The sequence below is a fragment of the Polypterus senegalus genome, chromosome 11, assembly GCF_016835505.1.
Source record: "Polypterus senegalus isolate Bchr_013 chromosome 11, ASM1683550v1, whole genome shotgun sequence".
Taxonomy (NCBI): Eukaryota; Metazoa; Chordata; class Cladistia; order Polypteriformes; family Polypteridae; genus Polypterus; species Polypterus senegalus.
This window is the reverse complement of record NC_053164.1, coordinates 33210016-33233274: the sequence shown is the minus strand read 5'-3', so window position 1 is coordinate 33233274 and position 23259 is coordinate 33210016. Positions and strand designations below refer to the sequence as shown.

At 40.0% G+C, this 23259-nt stretch overlaps 1 protein-coding gene across 3 annotated transcripts in view; it reads right to left on the bottom strand.

Moving 5' to 3' along the window:
• Window positions 1–325: 325 nt before the first annotated feature.
• pax8 (paired box 8) overlaps window positions 326–23259 on the bottom strand; it is a 39793-nt gene continuing 16859 nt past the window's right edge. The window contains exons 3-12 of one of the 3 annotated variants that reach the window (XM_039768303.1): window positions 19118–19283; window positions 16538–16735; window positions 16275–16351; window positions 16064–16189; window positions 12366–12544; window positions 9728–9848; window positions 9270–9497; window positions 8969–9070; window positions 7706–7792; window positions 326–2868 (exon numbers count right to left, since the gene is read on the bottom strand). In XM_039768303.1, the coding sequence (XP_039624237.1) occupies window positions 2795–2868; window positions 7706–7792; window positions 8969–9070; window positions 9270–9497; window positions 9728–9848; window positions 12366–12544; window positions 16064–16189; window positions 16275–16351; window positions 16538–16735; window positions 19118–19283 (1358 nt within the window). In that variant the 3' untranslated portion in view covers window positions 326–2794. Of the gene's footprint in view, window positions 2869–7705; window positions 7793–8968; window positions 9071–9269; window positions 9498–9727; window positions 9849–12365; window positions 12545–16063; window positions 16190–16274; window positions 16352–16537; window positions 16736–19117; window positions 19539–23259 lie in introns of those variants that run through there. The other 2 variants (XM_039768302.1, XM_039768305.1) reach the window with 2 other exon arrangements.

The following is a 23259-nucleotide window of genomic DNA, read 5'->3' as shown; positions in this document are numbered from 1 at the left end:
AAGATATCTTCAAATGGGAAGTCCTCTTATAAACAGGAAATTAATTACACAGGAAGTAATTTTAAAAAATCCTGAGCTTAATTTCAGATGTCTTTAAATTGCATGTAAAGATACCTCATAATGTAATTGAGATTTCATAAAATGCATGGTTATTTTGAGATATCTGACATTTTTTTATATATTTTCTAACAAATTTGATATATTTCCAAATATATTAGAGGTATCTTAAAATATAAAGGAACATGTTTTGAGATATTTGCATATAAGCTTCAGCTTCATTTTAAAAGATCTGATTTTGAGATATCACTAAATGTTAATTCGGCTTGCCAAATTCCACAGCCTGTGGCTTACTTAACATTCAAATAACTTTGCCCACCATAGACGATGTCAGATTGGTGAGCTAAGTGTTTACTGTTCCTGAAAGGTGGAAGGACATTTCAGTCCACCTGCCAGAGAGAATCAATAAAATAATCATTACATTTATATGAAAAACATAAATTAGTAATAATAAATAAAGTCTTAAGTGTTTATCAGATGAACAATTCATTCAGACTGGTCGCATATGTACTGTACATGGCATTATCAAACCAGATTAATTTAATTTTAATTCACAGGTGGCTACAGTCTATTACAAGAACATCGTCAGAAATGCAGGAACCAGCTCTGGACAGGTCACTACTCCACTGCTGGGCCCACTTACTGTACATACACACCCCCGACCCCACAAACACACACACACATGGCCAAATAAGTTAACAAACACACTTCTTTAGGGTCCCCCTGAGCATAAACCTAGATATAAATAGAAAGAGTATACAAAGCAGGACACAGTGTTTGGACCCAGAGTTCTTAGTTAGAAGCACAAATTACTTTGTCTCAGGCTGGTCCCCTATGTAACCTTACATTAGGTATTCTACTTTCAGTGCAAGAACCTCTAAGGAGAAACCAACTGATATGTTCCCCAATATGGGAATGGAGTGGTGTTCTGTGACCCAAAGCCCGTCATGTATGAACGGTTTGGTAGGTGATCCATTTAATTAATTTTGTATAATATGCCTTAAATTTTAAGGACAGAATTCAACTAGTCATTCATGCTAATCTCTGAACATTTCTGTTCTGCAAATTAAATCAACTCTATTGTGTGGATAGAACTGCAATGTTCATATAATGCTTCAACCAGGATTCGAAAATGAATCACTTTTGATGTAAAAACCTAGAAATGGGGCTATATTTCTTATAATATCTTACTGATGTTGGTGTGCCAGGTAAATATGCTTTGGAGGTCAAAATGGAGCAGCACTGAGGTGACGTGATCTCAAGTTTGAGAGGCTGATGTGAACCAGGTCTAAATATGCCCAGCAGGTCAAACAGATTAAGTGTCTTTCTACGTCTCTGCTGCTCTTTTGAAACATTGGTTGGGTTTATTCATTTCATATCAGGCATATTGGGGACTCCTGCCAATCAATGAATCATGCAAATTCCATACTACATACTTTACGTTATACCTGAAGGTACCCAGTCTTTTCAGCCTAATGATCTGGTCAATAGAATATTCCACTAAAACTATTATTGAGTCCAGGGTGAGATGTCTTATTAGCCTCCAGCTAGCTACTCTTTGAATGTAAACCACGTCTATCAGCTTGACAAACCCAGTTTGAGTAAACAACAGCCAGATAGCTAGCTGAAGGTGTGCCACCCCATCCATATTAGAAAGACTGAGAAGGGAAGTCATCAATCTAGGACTGGAAAACACTACACATACTGAAGAACATGGGAGTCTGATAAAAGAGAACGTATAAATGCAACCATCAGAAGAGACGCACTTCTGTATTTGATTTGAAGAAAGGCTTGCATCACTGGGACCCAACCTTATGCTAACAGACTCTTATAGATTAACCCTCCCAGGTTCATTTTTAACAGTTCAATGGGGATGGGGATGGTCATTACGTCATTCTCAAAGCTGGTTAGGCAGTGATGTTTGGGCTGGGGTACTCCTTGGCAGTACAGTGTCATTTTTCACAAAGGTGGCTTTTTGCAGTTTCCATAACACCCACCACCATACTTTGTCCTGTACCTTTTAAAACAGAACCATTCAAGTTATCAGCATTATGTATTTCCTCTTGAGTAATTGAAATTGTGGCCATTTTGCCTCCAAATTCATCATCCTGGATTATTTGCTGGCCCACATTTAATACTTGAAGGGTTGGGGTTTGGGGATCTAAGGTTCTGGGGTGTGACCTTCAGCTCCAGCATTTTTTCACCACTCATGTTACACTGTCCAATTGCACAAAATGTGGAGCAACAGCACACTCAGAAGTAGACTGACTGCCTTCCATTTACTGAGACGTTCAGACTGGCATTCCAAGGTAACCAATTAGGTTGAACTTTGATATGAACTGTTATAAACAGACCAGGCAACAACAGGAGGAGAACTTAATGTGAAGGTCTTGCTCATTAGGAGTCTTGTCCATTTTGCTCCTTGGCTCAGTTCACAATTTTACTACATCCTCTCCATAGTTCTTCTAGAAGTTCCAGTTCCAGCTGGTGTCAGCCTACATAATTAGTTTGTTTTTGTTCTTTTGCCCTGCCCTGCCTGCCAGAGGCCTTTTGGTGCTTTTATTTTCGTCTATCACCAGGATGAGAGCTTAGGTGAAAGCTCCTTCTGTGTCGTCATGAACATTGTCCTCAACAGAAGGAGGCCCAGGAGAGTAGCTCAGATCTTGTTATTTGTATGTGTCTTATGTTTTCATGGTCATCTAGAATAGCTCTGGATGCTCTGCCATATAGGCGGGCACTAGAGATGGTCATAGGCAGTGGCACTGGAAGGAGGGGCAGACCGGGTGGCTGGGCTGTAGTAGTAGGGTGATCCTGAAAACAGAGACAGCAATGTTATTTGAAAGTACAGAAAAGATGACATTTCATACCATGTTAGTTTCTCCACTGTATTTTACAATGTTGCCACTGTAAGAATAAACAAAAAGAAGGAAGTCACTCTATTGCAGTCAAGTCAAGTCAAGTTGGGGAGCATGCACTAGTGCAGTGTGTTGCCGCACCCACTACACAACGAAACAACTCAGGATCCCAGTTTGCAACCCCCCAGGCAGACACGCGGTTCAGTCCCACCCTCCGGAAATGACCCTCTATCTGCCACAGCCAGGTGCTACATGGGCAACCCCTTGGCCTGGTCCAGCCACTCGGGTCCCCAACAATGAGGATCTTATGAGCTGGATCACCCTCGGGGAAACGCACCATATGGCCGTAGTGCCGTAACTGACGCTCCCTCACAGTGCAGGTAATGTGCCTTACTCAGGACTCCATAAGCAACCGCTCATTCGACACAAAGTCAAACCAACGGTACCCAAGGATTTTACGGAGAGACACAGTACCAAAGGAGTCCAGTCTTCATCTCAGGTCACTGGATAGCATCCATGTCTAACAACCATATAGCAAGACAGGAAGCACCAGGACTCTAAGGACTTGGACTTTCATCCTTTTGCAGAGATATCGGGAGCGCCACACACCCCTTTCCTGCGACCTCATGTCCCCCCCATGCTCTCCCAATCTGTCTACTGACTTCATAGGAAGAGTCACCCGAGACATGAATGTCACTGCCAAGGTAAGTAAGCCTCTTGATGTGGTTGACACTCTCTCCTCAAACAGACACACTGCTGATGGCTGTGCCCAAGAGGTCATTAAAGGCCTGGATCTTGACTTTTATCTGAGACACTCGCAAGAGCAGACACTCAGACTCCTCGCTCAGTCTCTCGAGCACCCCGATAAGAGCCTCCATTGACTCCGCGAAGATCACAGCATCGTCAGCAAAGTCAAGATCCGTGAATCTTTCTTCACCAACAAATGGCCCACAGCCGCTGGACGCCACGACCCTGCCCAATACACAGTCCATACAAGCACTGAACAGAGTAGGAGCAGAACACACCGCTGACAAACCCCAGAAACAACTGGGGTAAAATGCAGAGGTCCATTGCAGTGATTACATTTTAATTGACTTTACTGAACCGATTCTTTCCAACTACCTGTTTAACTTAATCAAACAGCCTGACTGTTTTGGACCAACCGGTGGGACCAAACAATGATGCAAAATGTCTAAAAACTGAGTAAAATCATTGCTATAATTAAAGTAACTTATTTTGCTGTTAAAAGGCCATATTACATACCCAAATACCACGTTGCAAAGATGTACCCATATTGGCTTCCTTCAATGTTCTGATTCAAATGTGTACAATTTTATTAGCCAGTAATTGTTCACCTTCCAAATAACACCACAATCCACTTTCTATATGTCAGAATTTTTTTTGAATCGTGCGGCTACTTGTGTTGTAATTTAGGTACACAGTATAATTTCTGTACCAACTGTATATACTCTGACAGTACGATCTGCCATTCAAAATGACACAATGCTATTGGTCTTCAATTATGGATATGAATGCTATGGATACCCACTTGAAAACAGTAAAAGCAGAAAAAAAAAACTTTTGTATTGCCTTAAAACAGTAAAACTAGTTATATAACTTGTAGAAATTTCATAGCAATTTTTTATCTGGGCGTTCCTGACACATTCGCTGACACTTTTATAGTGTTTGGTAGCCTATTCCAACATGTATGGAAATAAGAATAATATTCAAAGTGCATTTTTTGGTGAAAATAGTATTCTGCTGCAATATATTTGCATAACATAACTTAATTCTCTATATGTAAAAAGTATGAAAGACAAATATCTGCCTGTGACTAATTTGCAGGATGTGCATAAAAGTATTAGTTTTATTATTGATAATGTATTCAGTTTTATACAATTCCAGCAATGAAATGCAAAATAAAACCATACATTTTAATATAAATGTGTTGTTACTGTATGTTGTACTTGTATTGAAGAATGAATCATCAATGAAAGAATTCTTATTTGCCAATATTGATATAGTTTGAACTCAAAAGAATCACAAGTGAAGCAAGTCGAGACTCATGATGACGTCATGCAGGACACGCATGCCGTTTAGTACTCTCATTGAGCTCCACTGAATCGATTTATTCATACTTGTGAAAAGATTCATACAATTCACCAAAAAGAACAAACTGTTCACGGGTTGCCTATAACTATTCCATAGTGAATAGCCCCACTGAAGAACAGCTCTCCAGACAGATCTGCTTTAGGCTGTAGACTGTAAAGGTATCAGGGAGTCTGGTGTGAAGAAAGTAGCCAAGTGACTCACTCTACAATGGTTCCAGCCAACTACGTAGGACCCTGAAGTTGGAGTACTAGAAAGAGAAAAATGTCAATAAGGCCAGGAATCACCGTATGGACTTTAGACCTGAGGTGTAATTGTGTCTGGCATCAAAGGGTGAGGCTTTTTGGGTTAGTACCAGCCTGTTGGTCTGAGCTTGACTGATCAGGTGACCCCTTAGAAGGAAGTCAGCACACTGTGCTTAGACTTGGGTGGAAGGAAAAAATTCACTATTGTAAGGAAAGGTGACAAGATGGGTGAGAAAGAGTGAGGTTATAGTTTAAGAGAGCCTACTGATGTGTAGGCCACAATAAAAAAAAAAAAAACAAACTGAAGAGGCCTACTTGATGAACTGATCTGGGAAATTTCCATTAGTGAAATTGGATACATATCCATTTTTGGCTGGGAGTCTCTGGATTCACAGCCAGCCACTAACATGTGAGGACAAGACAAGAGAAAAAGAGGGGTGAGACTCTGTGCCATTGCTTGATGGTGACACAGTTGCTCGAGACTTCACTGACTTACTTCTAATAAACAGTTCTCACTGTAGGGATGCAAGACAAGTTGAAGGTGTAAGACATCATGGGTTGACATTAATCATGAAAGGTCATGCAAAAATGTTTTTACAACTTCAATCAAATCCTTGGTAGCTGTTGAACAATTGATTTATTCCATGTGCCACCCTGGGAATTCCATTAGGTCTCTTTACTATAATCAGTCCACAACATTAGCCACCCAAAATACACTGAAACTGTACAAATCTGCGGTTAGGGAAAGAAGAAGTTGGCCACATGGGGATCAAATTGCTAAGATTCATTCATTCAGTCTGGAAATATACTTATGTCTTTCTTGGGATCCTGTCATGATGGCATTGGGGATAAGATAGTAAGCAGCCTACATAGGATATCCCTCTTAAAATAGTAATAATAATTAATTTAATTTATATAGCACTTTTCTAACCTACTCAAAGTGCTTTACATTGACAGGAACCACTTCAAGTACCACCAATGTGTGGAATCTTCCTGGATGATGTAAAGGCAGCCATTTATGTGTTAGTGGGGCTACCACACATTAGCTATTAGGTGGTGAAGAAGTGAGAGAGATTGTAGCCACTAAGAGGCAAGGGATGATTAAGAGGGCAGGCTGTATTGGACACTTTAGCTTGGACATTGGGCATCGGAATTGCTCTTCCAGTTCCAGTAGCAACTCCAGTTTTTCCTCAATAATTTCCCATCCAAGTACTGGTCCAAACAGTCTTAACTTCAGGTGGATTACCTATTCTGAAGTGCAGGTGGTATGGCTGCTGGCTTATTTGCTGCTTATCTCAAACACCTAGTACTTTGGCATGTCCAGTTATTTACATGGTTAATATCTGTCCACACTTGACCTCTACACTCCACCCTTTAAAAATGAATCATTCCTATCAGGTTGACAAAAAATCTGGCAGGAACAAACCTATGTCAGATGGCCACACATTCGCACTTAAATATCACAGGTTAATTTAGAGTCACCAATCAACCTAACCTACTCATCTTTGGGTGGTAGGGGACAACTGAAGTGCATGAAAAAGAAATGGAAATATGGGGAGAACATGCTGACTCCACAGAGACAGTTAACAAGTAGAGATATGACCACAGGTCTCTACAAAGGTGAGGCAGTAGTTCTAGTCATTGCACCACCAGTTTGCCTCTAAATAAGTACCATAACAGAAAATTCCCAAACCTACTCCCAGAGCCTAGATTAGAAGCATTCGGCAAGACAAACAGACTAATTACTAGTGAGCCCAGTATTCTGTACTTAGACCTTCTCTAATTACTCTCCAGGACCTTGAGGGGTTTTTGGTTTATGGAGTCTATTTCATATATTCAGGATTTGTTTCTTTTTATCACAGGCATTTTATTTTTTCTGGTCTACATTTTACATGTTTACAGGGCCAGGTGGCTTGGGTTTAACTTTTATTATTAACTATTCATTTTTGTGTTTAGATTACTTTTATTATTGTTCCCTGGTTTAACCTTTTTGCAATAATAAATTCATCACAAAAGGGAAACATCAGGCACAATTTAGGAATCAACCCTCCACAGGATGCCAGTCCATCGCAGGAACGTTTTACACACAGACCCACCCAGGGCCAATCACTAACTAACTTAACTAACCTCTAAGATGAACAGAGGGTGGCACGCAGGTAACAAACAAGGTCATTAATTTTACCTCATGCCTTTCATGATAACATCTCAAAGGTCTTCAGACATATAGTAAAATTGTTTCCAGACTCCTCTAACTGAAGCAAGTGAGGTCATCCACTAAAGTGGTGGTTCTTAGACAGCAGGCTACATTGCTTGCCTCAGATAATCCACTAAGATATCACCTTACCAGGTATCTCTTGAGTAAAATAGTTCAATGCTACCCCACTCCATAGATGCCCAACATTATAAATTGAAATCAATAGATAATAAAAAGCTGCTGACCGAGAATACTGGTGTTGGTGAAGCGCCAGGCATCGCTGTATGAGGTGTAGGGCGGGTGTGAGTAAGCACTTGCTGAATAATCGCTACCTGTGAAGAGAAGAAAATGTCAGGTCAGGATGGCATTGTTGTTGAAGCCTCCCAAGGCAACCATGCCATGAAAAACAGCCAATCCAGGCAGCTAGAGGCCCTCCAGGACAAAAGAGAAGATGACGTGGCTGGCAAGGCTTGGCAGTAAATGATTGCCAACAGGAGCTGAGATGGCAGGGAGGGCACAGAGCTGCATGTTGTTGACTGTTTTCTGCCCAGAGCCTGCTGGGAGTTGACTCATAATTCACCCGCAGCTTAGTTTTGTAAACCATTAATTTGCAGGCTTGCTGAGTCACTTGGGGTCAAATCTAGCCGAGCAGCAGTGCGGAACATCTCAGTGCTGGCGCTCTCCACGCTCACCTCCAGCTCGCCCAACTTGCTCCTTTGCTTTTTCTGCTGCATTTCAATATTTAATAGGCGCTTGTTATTTCCCTGCTGAATTCCGGCCCTCACACTTTTTACCCTGCATGACCAAAAATAAAACTCACGACAATCCCATTTCACACTTCAGGTAGCGCAAGATGCCACATTAGAAGATGCTACCCATCCTCAACCCCTCACTTTTTTATTCACCTACCTCCATGAGAGCTCTGTTTCTATCGGAGCTCACTGCCTGTACCCTTGGTGACAAGGACTGGGCCCACAATACAGTAACCACAAACACCATCTTGGCCATTTTTCCATAGAAACACTGTTGTCAACACACTTGACACCAGCCATTGGCTAAGGAATGACCCCCCTACTCGCCTCACTGCTTTAGCTCCAACAGTCAGGATTGTGGCCCTGTGGTGTTTCCATAGTAATGTGTTGTCAACAAACTTTGATGCAGGAAGTGGCCAAATAAAATGACCCTCGATCTATGTCTTCCGCACCTCTGCCACCACACCCCCTCCTCTGTAAACATGTTTCTTCTTGCCATCATCAAGCCACTCAGGCTGAGGAGAGCTTTTCCCATCGCAGGGTTAAATCATTAACCTAAAATCCATTTCTTTCTTTCCATTCTATTAACCAAACCAAGTGTGAGGCAAAGCACAGTTCCTGTGGGCCTCTCTAAATGCTATAGACACAGAGGTTTGGCAGTGTGTACCACCATCAACTTCACCCCAGTGTATCTAATCTGTACTGGCTGGCACCCATTTTAGCTGAGCCAATCTTAGCATGCTATTAAATGCTTACCTGCCACCATACCAGCAATTGCTGAGGAGCTGTAGCCCGTCTGCCCACTGGTGGGAATGTGTGGGGGATAGCCTGGAAGAGTGGAGCCCACCATATCCCGACCTGTGAGAAGATAAAGAAGCAAATATGAGGAGACCAGTCTTTTTCTGCTCAGCCACAGAGCAAGAAATCAGGGCAGAATTTCACAGACTGATGACTTTTGGCATTCTATTTTCAGGCACATCATGATTTGTGATTGAAATGATCTGGTTGAGCAAGTTTGGGGGCAGTGGCACTGTGCGACTGCCAAGGTCCTCCTTACCTGAAATGATGGGCTGGCTGCTGAACTGTCCATATGCTTGGGCATGCTGGGAAAATGCGCTGAAGTGCGGCATATGAGAGCCGCTACTGACGGAGATGGCAGCCTGGATTGGCTGCAGCTCTAGTAGGGCAGGGTTTGGCATGTAGGTGGGGGAGCAGGAACCGGGGTGAGTCAGATCCGGGAAAGACTCTTGCTTGACACACAGAGGAAGAGAATGGAAGTCGGTGGCTGTGAGAGGTGGGGAAATGGAGTGAAGTCAGATGAGATGAAGAAAGAATGAGGAGAAGACGAGTGAAAGATTCCACCCCACTTGCTGCACCTTAGCTTCACGGAGTGTTGAAGCCAAGTGTGCTCACCTGCAGGCTCTACAAGAGTCAAAATGTACCAGTTCCATTGATTCAAAGTGCTGATGGCCTATACCAGATGATGAAAAATCAGTGATCTGTCAAAATACTTACTAGAAACTACAGAGTATCCCTGGTGTCCAGAGAGATTGCGGCCAATAGCGGTGCTTGACGAGGACAGGGCATTCTTGCACTCATCCACGCTGCTGTTCAACAGGGACAATGGGTAAAGAGCCTTGGATTGAAAGACAGACAGAGAGAGAAGGTGTGAACAACATTAGAATGTCTAGGGAAGCATTAGGGATTGTCACATTTATGATCTGTCAAGGAGACTGTAGAACAATAATATGAAGGACAATTGATAACAACAAAATTTATCCCTGGGAGTTCTGAGGGGTCATATAGGAATATAAAAAGCTTGGGAGACCATTCAGACCATCAAGATCCTTTGGTCAGCATATGGTGAAATTGTCCCAATATCTCACCCAGAATCTTTAAGTAAATTCCCAAGTTTACCACTTCAGTCAAGTGACATGGTTCTCAATTTCCATTATGAGGACACTTTCTCTTCACTATAATTAGGTGTCTTGGAGTGTTAGATTTACTTTTGAATTAACTGAGAAATGTAAAGATTTGGAGTGGCTCCACAGGGAGACTTTTCTCTTCAGACATAAAGTGATGTAATTCCCTTAGCCTGTCAGAATAGGGCAGATAATTTAATTTGGAGATACACTTACTATATAGGCTTTCCTCTGGTTGTCTTAAAAATGTAAATTGTCTTAGGTGACCAAAACTGCACCAAGTAATAAACTAAATTTTTTGCATTTATATACTCCAGTTGCCATTTCACTAGGTATTTTGACCCTGATATTTTTCTCTTTTAATTACTTCTGCACATTGCTAAGAAGGTGAAGTGTCCATACAATATGAAGGACTGTCTTAAGATTATGTGAGGAGCTGTTAAGACCCATCATGCTCCAAATCCTCGGGGTCTATCTTAAGCATAAAACAGCAGTGGACCCATCTGGGAGCTTTCTAAACATTGACTTTATAGTGTTTTTTCACAATCTTTTGAAATTTAAAGGTGGGTTTTGAAAAGGCTGGTACGTTATTCTAAAATACCCATCATATTCCATCAGAATCAATATTAGGATGTTCTTCTTGAAAGGTCTGTATGACAGACTTTGACATTCTGAGCAAAGGTGCTCCATCATATTACTACAAACCTTGACATCCTTCCATATCTGTCTTGAATATTCTGTGTATGGACCTTCACTGTCCTTCACTTCACCTTCAAGCTTTTTTTCTGTGGATCTTGACTGTTTTTCATATCATGTACTCCTTAGATGAGGTAAATAAATTATGTTGATGAACTTGAACACTCTGAAGGCAGACCCTGATAGTCCTTCATATCACCATGAACCATCACTGATTGGACCTCAGCAGTTGTTCATAACACTCTTGAACAGTCTGCTCAAAAGATTTAACAGTCCTTTGAGTCAGTGTTGAGCTTTTTGATGTTTTGACTTTGGTTGTTCCTCATATCATGTATAAACACTACAAATGCCTGCACCCTAAAATAGGTTTTGAAAAATAGATAGATATGATAGAATAGATAGATATATTTCCATATCTAACTATGTATTCCTATGGAATAGATAGTTAGATATGGAAATATAAAACTTCAATATACTGAGGTCTAGCCTTGGCAATTTGTCATATCATTATGGAACATCACAAACAGGATTTTAATAATATTTCATAATACCGCTGAATATCCTGACGATGAAACATGACAGCTCTGATCACCAGTGAAATTTCATCACTTTGGAGCCTCTTGCTGTGAACCTTGACTGTTCATTACATCGTGTATAAATTCCAATGTGCTGGTTATATGCAGTACATCCTGAATTCAACTAAGCATGTGTGATAATGGATAAACACATGCAAATGACAAACAAAACTCAAAGTTAAACTTGAACTCTATGAAGGAAGATCTTGACAGTCTGGCCTATTAGCATGGTGCATGTCAGGAAGGACTTTGATAATTCATCATACCTGTCTTGAACATTGTGGGCACAGACATTGACCGTATTTCACATTGCTGTTGAGTTTCCTTCTGTGAGTCTTGATTGCTTCGTATTTCATACACCAATTCTAGAGTACTGGTCACATACAGTAAATAATTTAAACTTGAATGCTCTGAGAATACACCTTGTTAGTGTATATACTGTATCACTCATAAACAATTACACAGACCTTCAGAGTCCATTATGTCACTGTTGAGTATCTTTGAGTGACCTTGACAGTTACGCTTGGCCTACTTGAATATACTGAAGACAGGCCATGGCAGGCCTGAGCTTCAAATCATATATACCTTTTAATGTATTAGTAACATAAGGTAAATGAAACTTAAAGTTAAACATTGTGAGGACAGACATTGATAGACCTTCATATCATCCAATGACTTTACATTCCTAAGGTTTTACTGTGTTCTCAAGGCAATTATTAAGACAGACCTTTACTGTGGCTCATAGCTGTATTGAGTATGTCAGGGTTGCTTTAACAGTTTTCCAAGTCTGTGTAGTGTGTGAGGACAGGGCATGAAAGTCTTCAAATCACCATTATTTCTATGGCCCCTGGTGCTCCTTCCCTTCACTTTACACGGCTCCAGTAGATTGACAAAGTCTGACCTCCAGCACATATACAGTACTTGATTTTGTGTATTCAGGTACCATTTATGTTGTCATACCTGCTCAGTTTTGCTGTGGTTGGGTGATGTGAAAGCATCAGGCGGATAATGGTGCCTATCGAAGCCGCATTCCAACCCTTCCAGGTGCTGAGCCGGGAAGTGATCAGGTCGTAGTTGCTTCCGTGGTCCACCCCCACTGCTCTGAGAGTCCACGCTAAGGCGGCAACTCTCTTGGTCACCTGCATCGTACAAAAGTTGGATAAGTTAGGGTTAAGGTTAGGCTTAGAGTTAGGGTTATCCAAGTAATATTTTTTCAATATTTCACCTATATACTGCATACTAATAAAAAGACAAAGGAAGGGACGATGAATAAAGAGAAATGAGAAATCTGAAATCCTAATGTTTAATTTGTGTATTCATTCATGTCAGAACTAAAAAAAAAGTTTTACTTTCCAGCATATGAAACTGAAAAATGGACGTCCTGAAGCTAAGAGATCCTGTGTGGAGTACAGTTACAGGAAGTACAGTTAAGAATCGGAGTTGAGAGATCTAAAGACTTGGATCAGGTAATGCAGGGACAGTCATTGGCAATAATGAGAGGCTCAGAAGAGGTTGGTTTATCTGTTGTGAGATGTCACAACACAAACAGAAATGTGTTTCCCCATGCTTTTTGAAAAATAAAATGTAGTACTAGGGTGTTGTACCGTGTTAGCCATTATGAATGTAGAGAAAAGCCAAGCAAAATGACACCTTTTATTGGCTAACTAAAAAGATTACAATATGCAAGCTTTCGAGATGTCAGCTTGCCTGAAGAAGGGGCCTGAGTTGCCTCGAAAGCTTGCATATTGTAATCTTTTTAGTTAGCCAATAAAAGGTGTCATTTTGCTTGGCTTTTCTGAAAAATAAAATGATATTTATACAATATATATGATAAGGTGTCCAAAAGAAAGAATGACACTCTCCTGACCAATCCACATCCCACCACATCATCTGGACAAACAAAGGTTATGATGTCAAACTCAATACACAGCCATGCTAAAAGATTCACTAGTGCAGACGTGAGTCATGGAAGGACAAACGAAATGTCCTGCAAAGGCCAACAAAGCAACAGCATACAGAGAACTGAGAAAGTCTACCAAGGTGGAGATATCTGCATTACAAATGGGGGATTCAAACTAAACAAACATACACACAAGTGGATTGCGCCACCATGACACAAGTAATGGTATAACAAGTGAGCACAGTACAGAGAAGGACAAACAAACAAGATAGACAATACTGTGGCTGGCATCTTAGAAACAACTCACATGACAAAAAGAAAACAGAAAGAGAGGGATAAGCAAATCAGCAATATACACAAAAGAAGACAGCTTAGCTATGACACAGAGTGTAGACTAATGGTCAAAAATAGCAAATGTAATAATCAAAATAATTCTTTGCATTTATGTAGCGCTTTACTCACTACTCAAAACGCTCAGCAATTGTAGGTTAAGGGCCTTGCTCAAGGCACAGCAGAGTCCCTTTTGGCATTTACGGGATTCGAACCGGCAACCTTCTGATTGCCAGTGCAGATTCTTAGCCTCAGAACCAATTAAAATTAAAATTAAATGCAGAGCACAAAGAAGTGTGCATAAAATGATTCCTTTATAAATCTACTGTACTTCTTTGGGACCGATGATAGAACTTGGATTATTTAAGTAATAACTACTGTTTTAAGATTTCATGGTTGCAGTCTAGTATAAAACATATACTGTATAAGGTACGGTATTTGTCAAGATTTCCTTTTATTTATTATATGTTTTTATTTATACAAAGTAAATAACATGCATTTATAATAAGTATATAACATTGAACTGCCTGTGCCAATAGTATCCATTTATTCTCATTACTTATTGACACTTGCATACTGTTCGTAATTCAGTTGTTAAATTTTTCCGTCGCATTAACAATATGGTGTCAAGTTGGACAGACATTTTAAGTCACTCACAAGAAAATAACTATTGGGTATGGATAACTTATGCAATACCGACACACCGGTCCCTGCTAATTCACTTATTGAAAACTGTTTTTTCTTATGTAAGAAGAAAGTGACATAGCAAAACCTTAATAGATTATTGTAAGAAGCAGAGAATACCTACAAAATTTCACATTTGGAAAGATCTTACTTTTGTAAAAAAAAAAACAAGAAGAGGAAAGATGTAAATATTAAGGGATTCATGAGAGATGCAGAGGAGAACAGAACCACGGGGTGATCCTGAGGTCCAGTTCTACAAGGATCTATTGGACTCTGGAAATATGCTGAGATCTACAGGCTCAATACGAATTAGATGTAGTGGACTAATCCAATGTGAAATTACTTGACTTCTGGTCGGAGGATATGTCAGATTAAGGCCATGTCAAACATTAAGACAATATACAGTTGTAGCTTTCATTTAAATAATCTTAGTGAGTCAGTCAGAGGCAGTCAGCAGTGTGCTCCTGTAATGGCCAGTCATGTGATATGATGTACCCCGAGACTCATTCCAACCAGTCCAGCATTCACTCCTACAAAGGAACGAGGAATGAAGAACGCCGGTGCTTTGGACCTGGTAAACAGAAGAGAGGCTCATCTGTCTGAAGTCACATGTTATATGTACCACGATAGAACAGAAAAAAGACGCGGCTGAACGCGTCATACCTGTTAACCCTTTATACAGCACCGGCTCCATCAGGCAGCACATCATTAGCTATCACAAGAATGGGCAAGCACAATTCTGTTGGAAGGTCTGCATACAAGTTGCTAAATGTGTTATGTCCAGCTATTATTAGTCATGTAAACTAACATGGTCCAGCAACAAGATCCGCTACTGCAGTGAGTAAGTCTGACATGCCCAATAACTAGAAGTCATGTAATATGACATCGGCTTTTAGAGACCTATGACTTTCCAGCACAACTTCACATTTCTAAAGTATTGCAATAATGCTCCTTTTTCTAACAGCTAATAAATGTTCTGCCTGTTGGTGCCAACGCCCATGTAAAGGCCTTCCAGGTACAGCATTTTCAGCTGCAATTTTTTGTTTTCTAACCCCAATCCTACCCCTAACCCTAACCCTTTTCTTTTTTTCTATTTTATTGTAGTACATAAAACAGTTGAGTCTTTTATTTGTTTGTCAATATTAAAACACCCGTGTTCCTCATTTTTCAGAGTAGCATTACATTTATTGTTCTTCATTAATTCACAGCTCTAAGGCAAAATCAAACCTGTTTGATTCTGTTGGAGTGAGTCATGGACTAGTTGGAGTGAGTCACTGGGTGCATCACATTACATGACTAAATTTCACAAAAGCGCATTGTAGCTAAGATTATGTAAAAGAAGTCTATGATTGAAAATTGCTAGAAAAGACATCTAATGTGACATGGCCTTTAGTAAGTTGGCTGAAGAGAGACATAATGATAATAAACTAGAGAGATAATGACATAAAGCTATGCAAAAAAAGCATGAGGAATTATTGGTGTGCAAGAGGTCATCTTCACTTAGCCACAGATAATGGAGTAACTGCTGATGGGTAAAGTGATGAATGACATCCCAAAGACAGGTAGGCAAAGCTGTCAGTGACAATGAACCTAGTAATGGACAAATGCCAGTAGATCCTAAAAAATGTAGATCTACAGGGTTCAACAGAATAAACAACAGACATATGAAATAAACAGGCTGAGAACATCTAGCATCTGTAGTGAAGCAAGAAGGAGGCCACCAGCTACAAAGAAACACACTCACTGTCATCATGCTTTCTCTTGCCTTCGCCACCAGCCTGCGCAATACCCAGCAGTCCGTTAATGGAATAAGTTGAACCCAGTGAGTCAGACTGGGGGGATTCAGGGGGCGTCACTGCAGAGCTTGGGACTGGTAGGGACACATCAAAAAGGAGAGTGGTGTCATTGTCATGGTGAGAAAAGCAGTCAACAAAGCTCTAGTAAGCTTTACTTACTCAGCGTGTGCCCAGGGCTCAGGCCCTTGCTGTCCATTGGAAGGTTGAATGGCTGTTGAACTTTTGTCCGAATAATCCTGCAAAGGGAAGAAATGTCAATGCACTTGTGGAGATGCATCACCTTCTACTTGTCTGCTGCATGCTTTGTGACATTCTCCACTTTTTCCCTCCTAACGTTCTCTTTGTGCCCACCCTGGCCGTGTCATGTGCTTCTGCACTCCAATCAACTCTGTCCTACAGTTCACCATGGCCCTTGGTGTTACCTATTAATGGAGCTGACGCTTGGCACCGTGTCATTGTCACACACCCCCTCAGACAGTAGCCGGTCTCGGATCTCCCAGGCAAACATGGTAGGATTCTGACGCTTATATTCTGCTATCTTGTCCACCACTTTTGGTGTGGCAACTTTTGGTTTGGAGCCCCCAATCACACCAGGCTTGATGCTTCCTGTTTCATAGTACCTGGGGAGAGTGAAAGAATAGCACTTTTAAATGGATTTAGAATTAACAAATTTGCATTAAGGGGTTCAGTCAGAGCAAATTACCAACCAGTGCAAGATGCTATATTTCATGGAAACAGGTTCAGGACTCAAAGAACTCAAAAATAACATCACCCACATTTCTGTTTGACCTCACAAGTCTCTCTCTACATGTCTTTTTTTATTTTGTCCATCTTGCTTGTCCATTTTGAAGTCATTTTTTCTCATTTTTATCTGTCCCTCATCATTTTAAGCATCTAGCTTCCTTCTCTTTAATTGTAATATAACTGAATACTCTCAAACTTAATTCAGGGTCATGGGAGGCCAGTGTCTATCCTGGTAGCATCAGGCACAAGGCAGGAACGAACCCTGGAAGAGGTGTCAGCCCAGCACAGAGCAGAGCACACTCACATAGGACCAGTTAATAATAATACAGTAAATGCCATTTGGATGTTGTAAGGCAAGTTGGAGAAAAACACAAATATGGACACATGCAAAACATGCCAGCTCCACACAGATAATGACTGGACTGGGATTTGAACCCATGCACTGTTCATTTACTTTTGTGCCCATCACTCTTTCATTTGTACATCAATTGCCTTTTTTGGGTTATTTAAATATTCTTGACTTTCTCTGTTCTCCCTTCAAATGTCCTTTCATTCATTTTCCACATTCTCTCTTTTCTTTTTCACATCTCTTTTTTACATACCAGTCTTCATTTTTCCCATTTGTCTCCTTTGTTCTCGTCTTTTACCTCTTTAAATGTTCACTTCTCCACTTGTTCAATATTTGTTTGTTCACCTTATTTAGTGTCTTTCTCACTCGTGCCCCTCTTTGGCTTTTTCTCATTATTTTCATGTTTATCTCCTTACTTTATTTGTCTTTCGGTCACTTCTCCCTTTGAATGCCTTTCTCTTTTCTTTTTGCCCACTCTTCTGTTTTTACACATTCATTTTATCTTTTCTGCATTCGACCCCATTATTTTTTAAACTTAAATATCCTTTAATTGTAACTATGAGTTGTCAGACTCATCTATCTCTCTCTGTCCATCTGTCTTAATGTTTGTCTCTTATTCTCTTTTTGTCTGTCTATCTGTCTGTCTGTCTTTCTCACTCTTGCTCCTTCTCTCGATCATATTTTGTCTGTCTGTCATTCTCTCATTGCTTTTCTGTCCATTTCTCACTCTGTCTGTCTTACACACTATGTCTGTTTCTTCTAGCATTCTGTCTGTCTTTTCTTTCATTCCCTAATTCTTTCTGTCTGCCTCGCTGAATACATGTGTCTATCTCTAACACTTTCTGTATCTTTCTTTTTCTCTTTCCCGTTCTATCTGTCATTCTCTTTTTCTCATTCCGTATCTCATTCTTTCTGCTTGTCTCTCTGTGTCTGTCTGTCTCACTCATTATATTTATCTGATTCTCTCTCTCTCACTTCCTCTATCTTTTGTCTGTCTGTCCCTTCATCTGTGTCTCTTTCATATTCTGTCTATCTGGCTGTCATACTCTCATTGCCTTTCTACCAGTCTCTTACTCTGTTTGTCTCAGCCCTTAGTTTGTCTCTTTTCACATTCTCTCTGTCTTCTTGTATCTTTCTCTTACCTGTCTATCTGACTTCCTGTCTACCTGCCTCATGTTTTTTATCGCATGGGTATTTTTTATTATAATTATCTGTCTCTCACTTTCTTTCTCCTTCCTTTTCTCTATCTCTCTGTCACATTCTGTCCATCTGGCTGACATTTTCTTTCTGTCCACCTTTGTGACTTTTATTAATTTCTCCCTCTCATCCTCTCTCTGCCTGACTTGTTTGTTTCTCTCTACTTCTGTGTCTGTCTATTTACCTTTCTATGTGTCTCCCCTATCTCTGTCTCTCTCTCTCTCTCTCTCTCTCTCTGTCTCTCTCTCTCTCTCTATCCATCCATCTCTATCTCACATTCTGTCTGTATAGCAGTCATTCTATCATTTTCCTTCTGTCCATTTCTCATCCTGGCTTCCTGATTCACTCATCATAGACATCTCTCTCTATTTATTTTTCCTTTTTCTCTTCCTTTCACATTCTGTCTGTCTGGCTATTATTTTCTCATTCTCTTTCTGCCCAGTTCTCCTTCTGTCTGTCTAGCTGTCATTCTTTAATTTTCCTTATGTTCAACGTCTCATTCTCTGTGTCTGTTTCACTCATTATAGGGTTCAATCTCTATTTCTTTTTTCTCTTTCTCTTTCTTTCACATTCTGTGTCTGTCTGTCTACCTTTCTATTTGTTTCTTCTCTCTCACTATCTGCCTGTCTGTCTCACTATCTCTCTCTCCAAAATGTCTTTACCTCCCACCCTCAAAGCTGAGCTCCTGTGTCTCTTTACTCCCTTCACTTACCTTCCTAATATCTTGCTCACACAGCCATGGCTGACTCGCAGCTGTCGTGAAATATCACAGGGACGAACTCCCTGGTGTGCCATGTCAACAATTCGCTGGCGGATCATTTCAGGAAGTGGCCGTCCATTCACAAACATTCCGCCTAGTTGGTTAAGGCCCCCATGACCTGGGGGAGAGAGGGGTGAGAACATTAATTCAGACCTCGTAAGAGAAATAAGAGAAAATACCAGAAGCCAAAAGCTGAATTGACAGTTAGAAAATCCTTGGTGAAAAAAAGACTACTGTATGTCAGGTGAGAAGCTCAGTTCTTTTCATCCCCGCTAATATATTTTGAGAGTTCATGAAAACTGTAAGCATCGTTGTTAACATGGAAGTTTGTTTGGATGAAACAGAAACCCCAAAAAGCAGATGCAGAAACCAAAGTCACAACATCCACAGCCAATGAAATGGACAGTTAATAAAATAAAAATAACAGTTTGTGAGGGGCGGCCTGGCAATTGTTGTGTCCGCCTTCACCAACCATTCACTCAGTCAATCAACTGGGATTCTTGTGGGCTTTGTAAAGAGAAGTTTGATAGTGATATGTCTGTGAGATGTGCTGTATAAAATAAAGATTGATTGATTGATTGATTGATTGATCATACAACCACAGCGCTAAACTATATCAAACACTTCATCAATTTTCTTAGGAAAGTGCATTTAAAAGGGGCTCACTTTGAACACCTCAAAGCAAAATAAAGATTCATTGATTGATTGATACCTGAACCACTTTATTCATCTTTAGCATCCAGTCTATGATCAACTGAATCTGCTTTCATGGCTTCGTAAAGTGACTTTAAATGATACTTTCCTGAAAAAGTAAGTTATTCTATACTTACTAAATGTGTTTTCAATTAAATCTGCACTTGCTTTGCACTGTAATTGGAGATGGTATTCTCTTATGAAATAAATATTGATAGAGTTCTTATCAATTATCTATCAACTGACTCAATCAATTAATTTGGGATTATTGCTTTAACTGCCTTGTGATGATGCTCCCTATATATACGCATATCTATGGAAGCCTGAAAAGAACAAAATTAGCATTAAAATTACTGGACGGCTCCGTAGGTGGAAGGATTCATGTTGGATTGGTTGATACAAAACACACTACAGACAACTTCATTACTCTTATAGTGTATTCAGTCAATCAGATCTGTATGTGCGTTTGTTTTGTTGCGTATCTGTAATGGTACTCTATGTTAAAGACACTACATAACCTTAATATTGATTGATCAATAGGTTGACATTACATGTACAGTTGCATTTAGCATAACTAGTCAGTCAAACTGTTATTTATGTGCACCTAGAGGAGCTTTGCGAGAGTGATTACTCAAAGTTACATACATACTGTGCATAGTCATAAATAGATGGTAACAGAATATGTAATAGATAGATGATGACTCTTAAAATTAATACTTTTTTAATTGCCCAGTACGTTGTGTGGTTCCTTGTAGAAGAGAACCATTTCATTGTGAGAACAGTTCTTTACATATAAAATTGGTCTTTGGGATTTGAGAATGTTGATAATATGTGGACAAAACACATTTTTGATGTTTAGTAGGCTGCTTAGCAGGATACATACATATCAAGAAAACTTGAACTTAGTGTCAGGAGTCCTAAACCCACTGATATTTCACAGATCTATTCATATTAATTTATAGAGCCTGTGATGGATATATAATAATATAGGATTTTTTAATTTATTTTCTGGATTCTTCACATGACAACCCAAAATGGTTCCTCTATAGTTCTGATTGCTCTACACAATTAAAATAATGCTTCTTTAATGGCACTTTATGACATTTTATGGTTCTTTACTGGGTTGTGATGTTCCTCAAGGAGGAGAAGAACAATTTTTGGCACCTTTGTTATAGATAGATAGATAGATAGATAGATAGATAGATAGATAGATAGATAGATAGATAGATAGATAGATAGATAGATAGATAGATAGATAGATAGATAGATAGATAGATAGATAGATAGATACTTTATTTTTGAACCCACTAAGGAGTTTTAAAACAGATCTTGTGTCATTTTGATGGAAAGAGTTACATAAAAGGGTGGTTCCACTGCCTCACAGATCAAATCGTGATGCTGTTTTTTTTCTTTGTCAAGTTGGCATGTTCTTTGAATTTGTATTTTTTATTTACCTATATTTATGTTTTATTTGGTCATTGAACTCCAGCTTTTCCTAATTTCTCTGGAGATGAGTATGTTATGTTAATAGCTGTCACTAAATTAGCCTGGGATGTGTGTGCACATATCAAGGATTGGTATAGGCTCCAAGGTTGGTTGCCACCTTGTAAACGATGTTGCCGGACAGCCAACGCCACCCTGAATCGAATTAGGAGGATTTCAAAATGGAGAGTATTTAATATTTGCACCGTAAAAAATTCAGATGAATTAACATGTAAGTAACATGCAGGAATAAGAATGTGGAAAGGTCTTAAATATTAACAAGTTGAAAAATCTTCAAGCCAAAACTAAGCCTCATACTTAAGCGTCGCCTTTTTCCATCAGAATATTACAGAACAGTGATGAAGTGTGAAATTAAATGACTCAGTTATGGGAAAGTGCATACAATGTACTGTGTATTGTACAAAAAGGTCACTCCACGTTTATTAATCATTTTTATTCCACTCTTTTGTTGCTGGCTCTGCATATAACTGCATAATTCTTTGCGCTCCAATCTGCTTGTTCAATTCAGCGTCTCAGGGACCTGACGCCTATCCCAGTAGCGTAGGGTTCAAGGCAGGAACCATCCCCTGGACAGGAGTGCATGACCATCACATGGCCTCTCACACTGTTCCAGTTCAGAGTAACCAATTAATCAAATTGGGTGGGTGGAAAACAGGAGAAGTTGGAAAAAGGCAGACAGAACCATGCTGAGAACATGCATAACACCTCCACAGAAGCAGTGACAAGGCCAGGATTTGAACCTAGTCTCTCAGAGTAGTGAAACAGCAGTACTCCCCACTACACCAACCATAATAATTCCCTTTAAAAATCCTATAATTAATTATATTTACAAAGCACTTGTCTAACCTACTCAAAGCGCTTTAAGTAGACAGAAGGGAGCCACTTCAACCACCAGCAGTGTGCACCATCCACCTAGGTGATGTGATGGCAGCCATTTTTGCGCCAGTACACTCACCACACATTAGCTGTTAGGTGGTTGAAGGGGTTAGTGATATAGCTAATATAATTCAAGGGATGACTAGGGGGCCAGAATGGACAAGGCTGTGATGGGATTAGCAAGGACAACAGAAAACACCCTGATTGAAAGACGCCCAGGGATGTTTTATGATCGCAAGGAATCAGGAACTCAGTTTTACAGCTCATATAAAAGGATGGCACCATTTTTTACAGCCTGGTGTCCTCATCTTACTGCACTGTGGCTTTGGGATCCACACTCAGACCACATGCTAAACACCCCCTGCTGGCCTCACCAACACCTTTTCCAGCCACAACTCAATCGTTCCCAGCCAAGCACTGACCAGACATGCCCAGCTTCTGAAGTTCAGGTGGTATGGCTGAAGACTTTTCATATTTAATTGCACAAGTGCTATTGTTATACTATGAGTAAGTCATGAACACAACACTTGATATCCAATTAGGAAAGCCTGCTTGGTATGTAGGAGTGAGGACAGGGAGAGTCATTACTAAAAAGTCTAGAGAAGTTGACCACACAGTCAAAGGACTGCAGTGAACTCCTGAGAGAAGTGCCCAGACAAAGTCAGCATGGACCAACACCTCAATTTAAAAGGATGGACTTGTCCCAGTGTAGCATAAATTATCTAAGAGTAAATGTGCTTACAGAGGAACAAAGAATTTGGTTCTTAAAATAGTTCTGAAGTATACAAGTAACTGTTCCATATAGTAGAGACTGGTAATAATAATAATAATAATAATAATAATAATAATAATAATAATAATAATAATAATAATAACTTGCAAATGCCCGCCGTAGCATACGGCGGTGTAAGAACAGGAATGGAAAACAGTGAGAAAGGAATTCAGAAATCAAGAAGAAAGAAATCCTTCTTGAAAGACGCAGTTGTGAATAGGTGTTTTGCTGGAGACGACAGATAATTAGT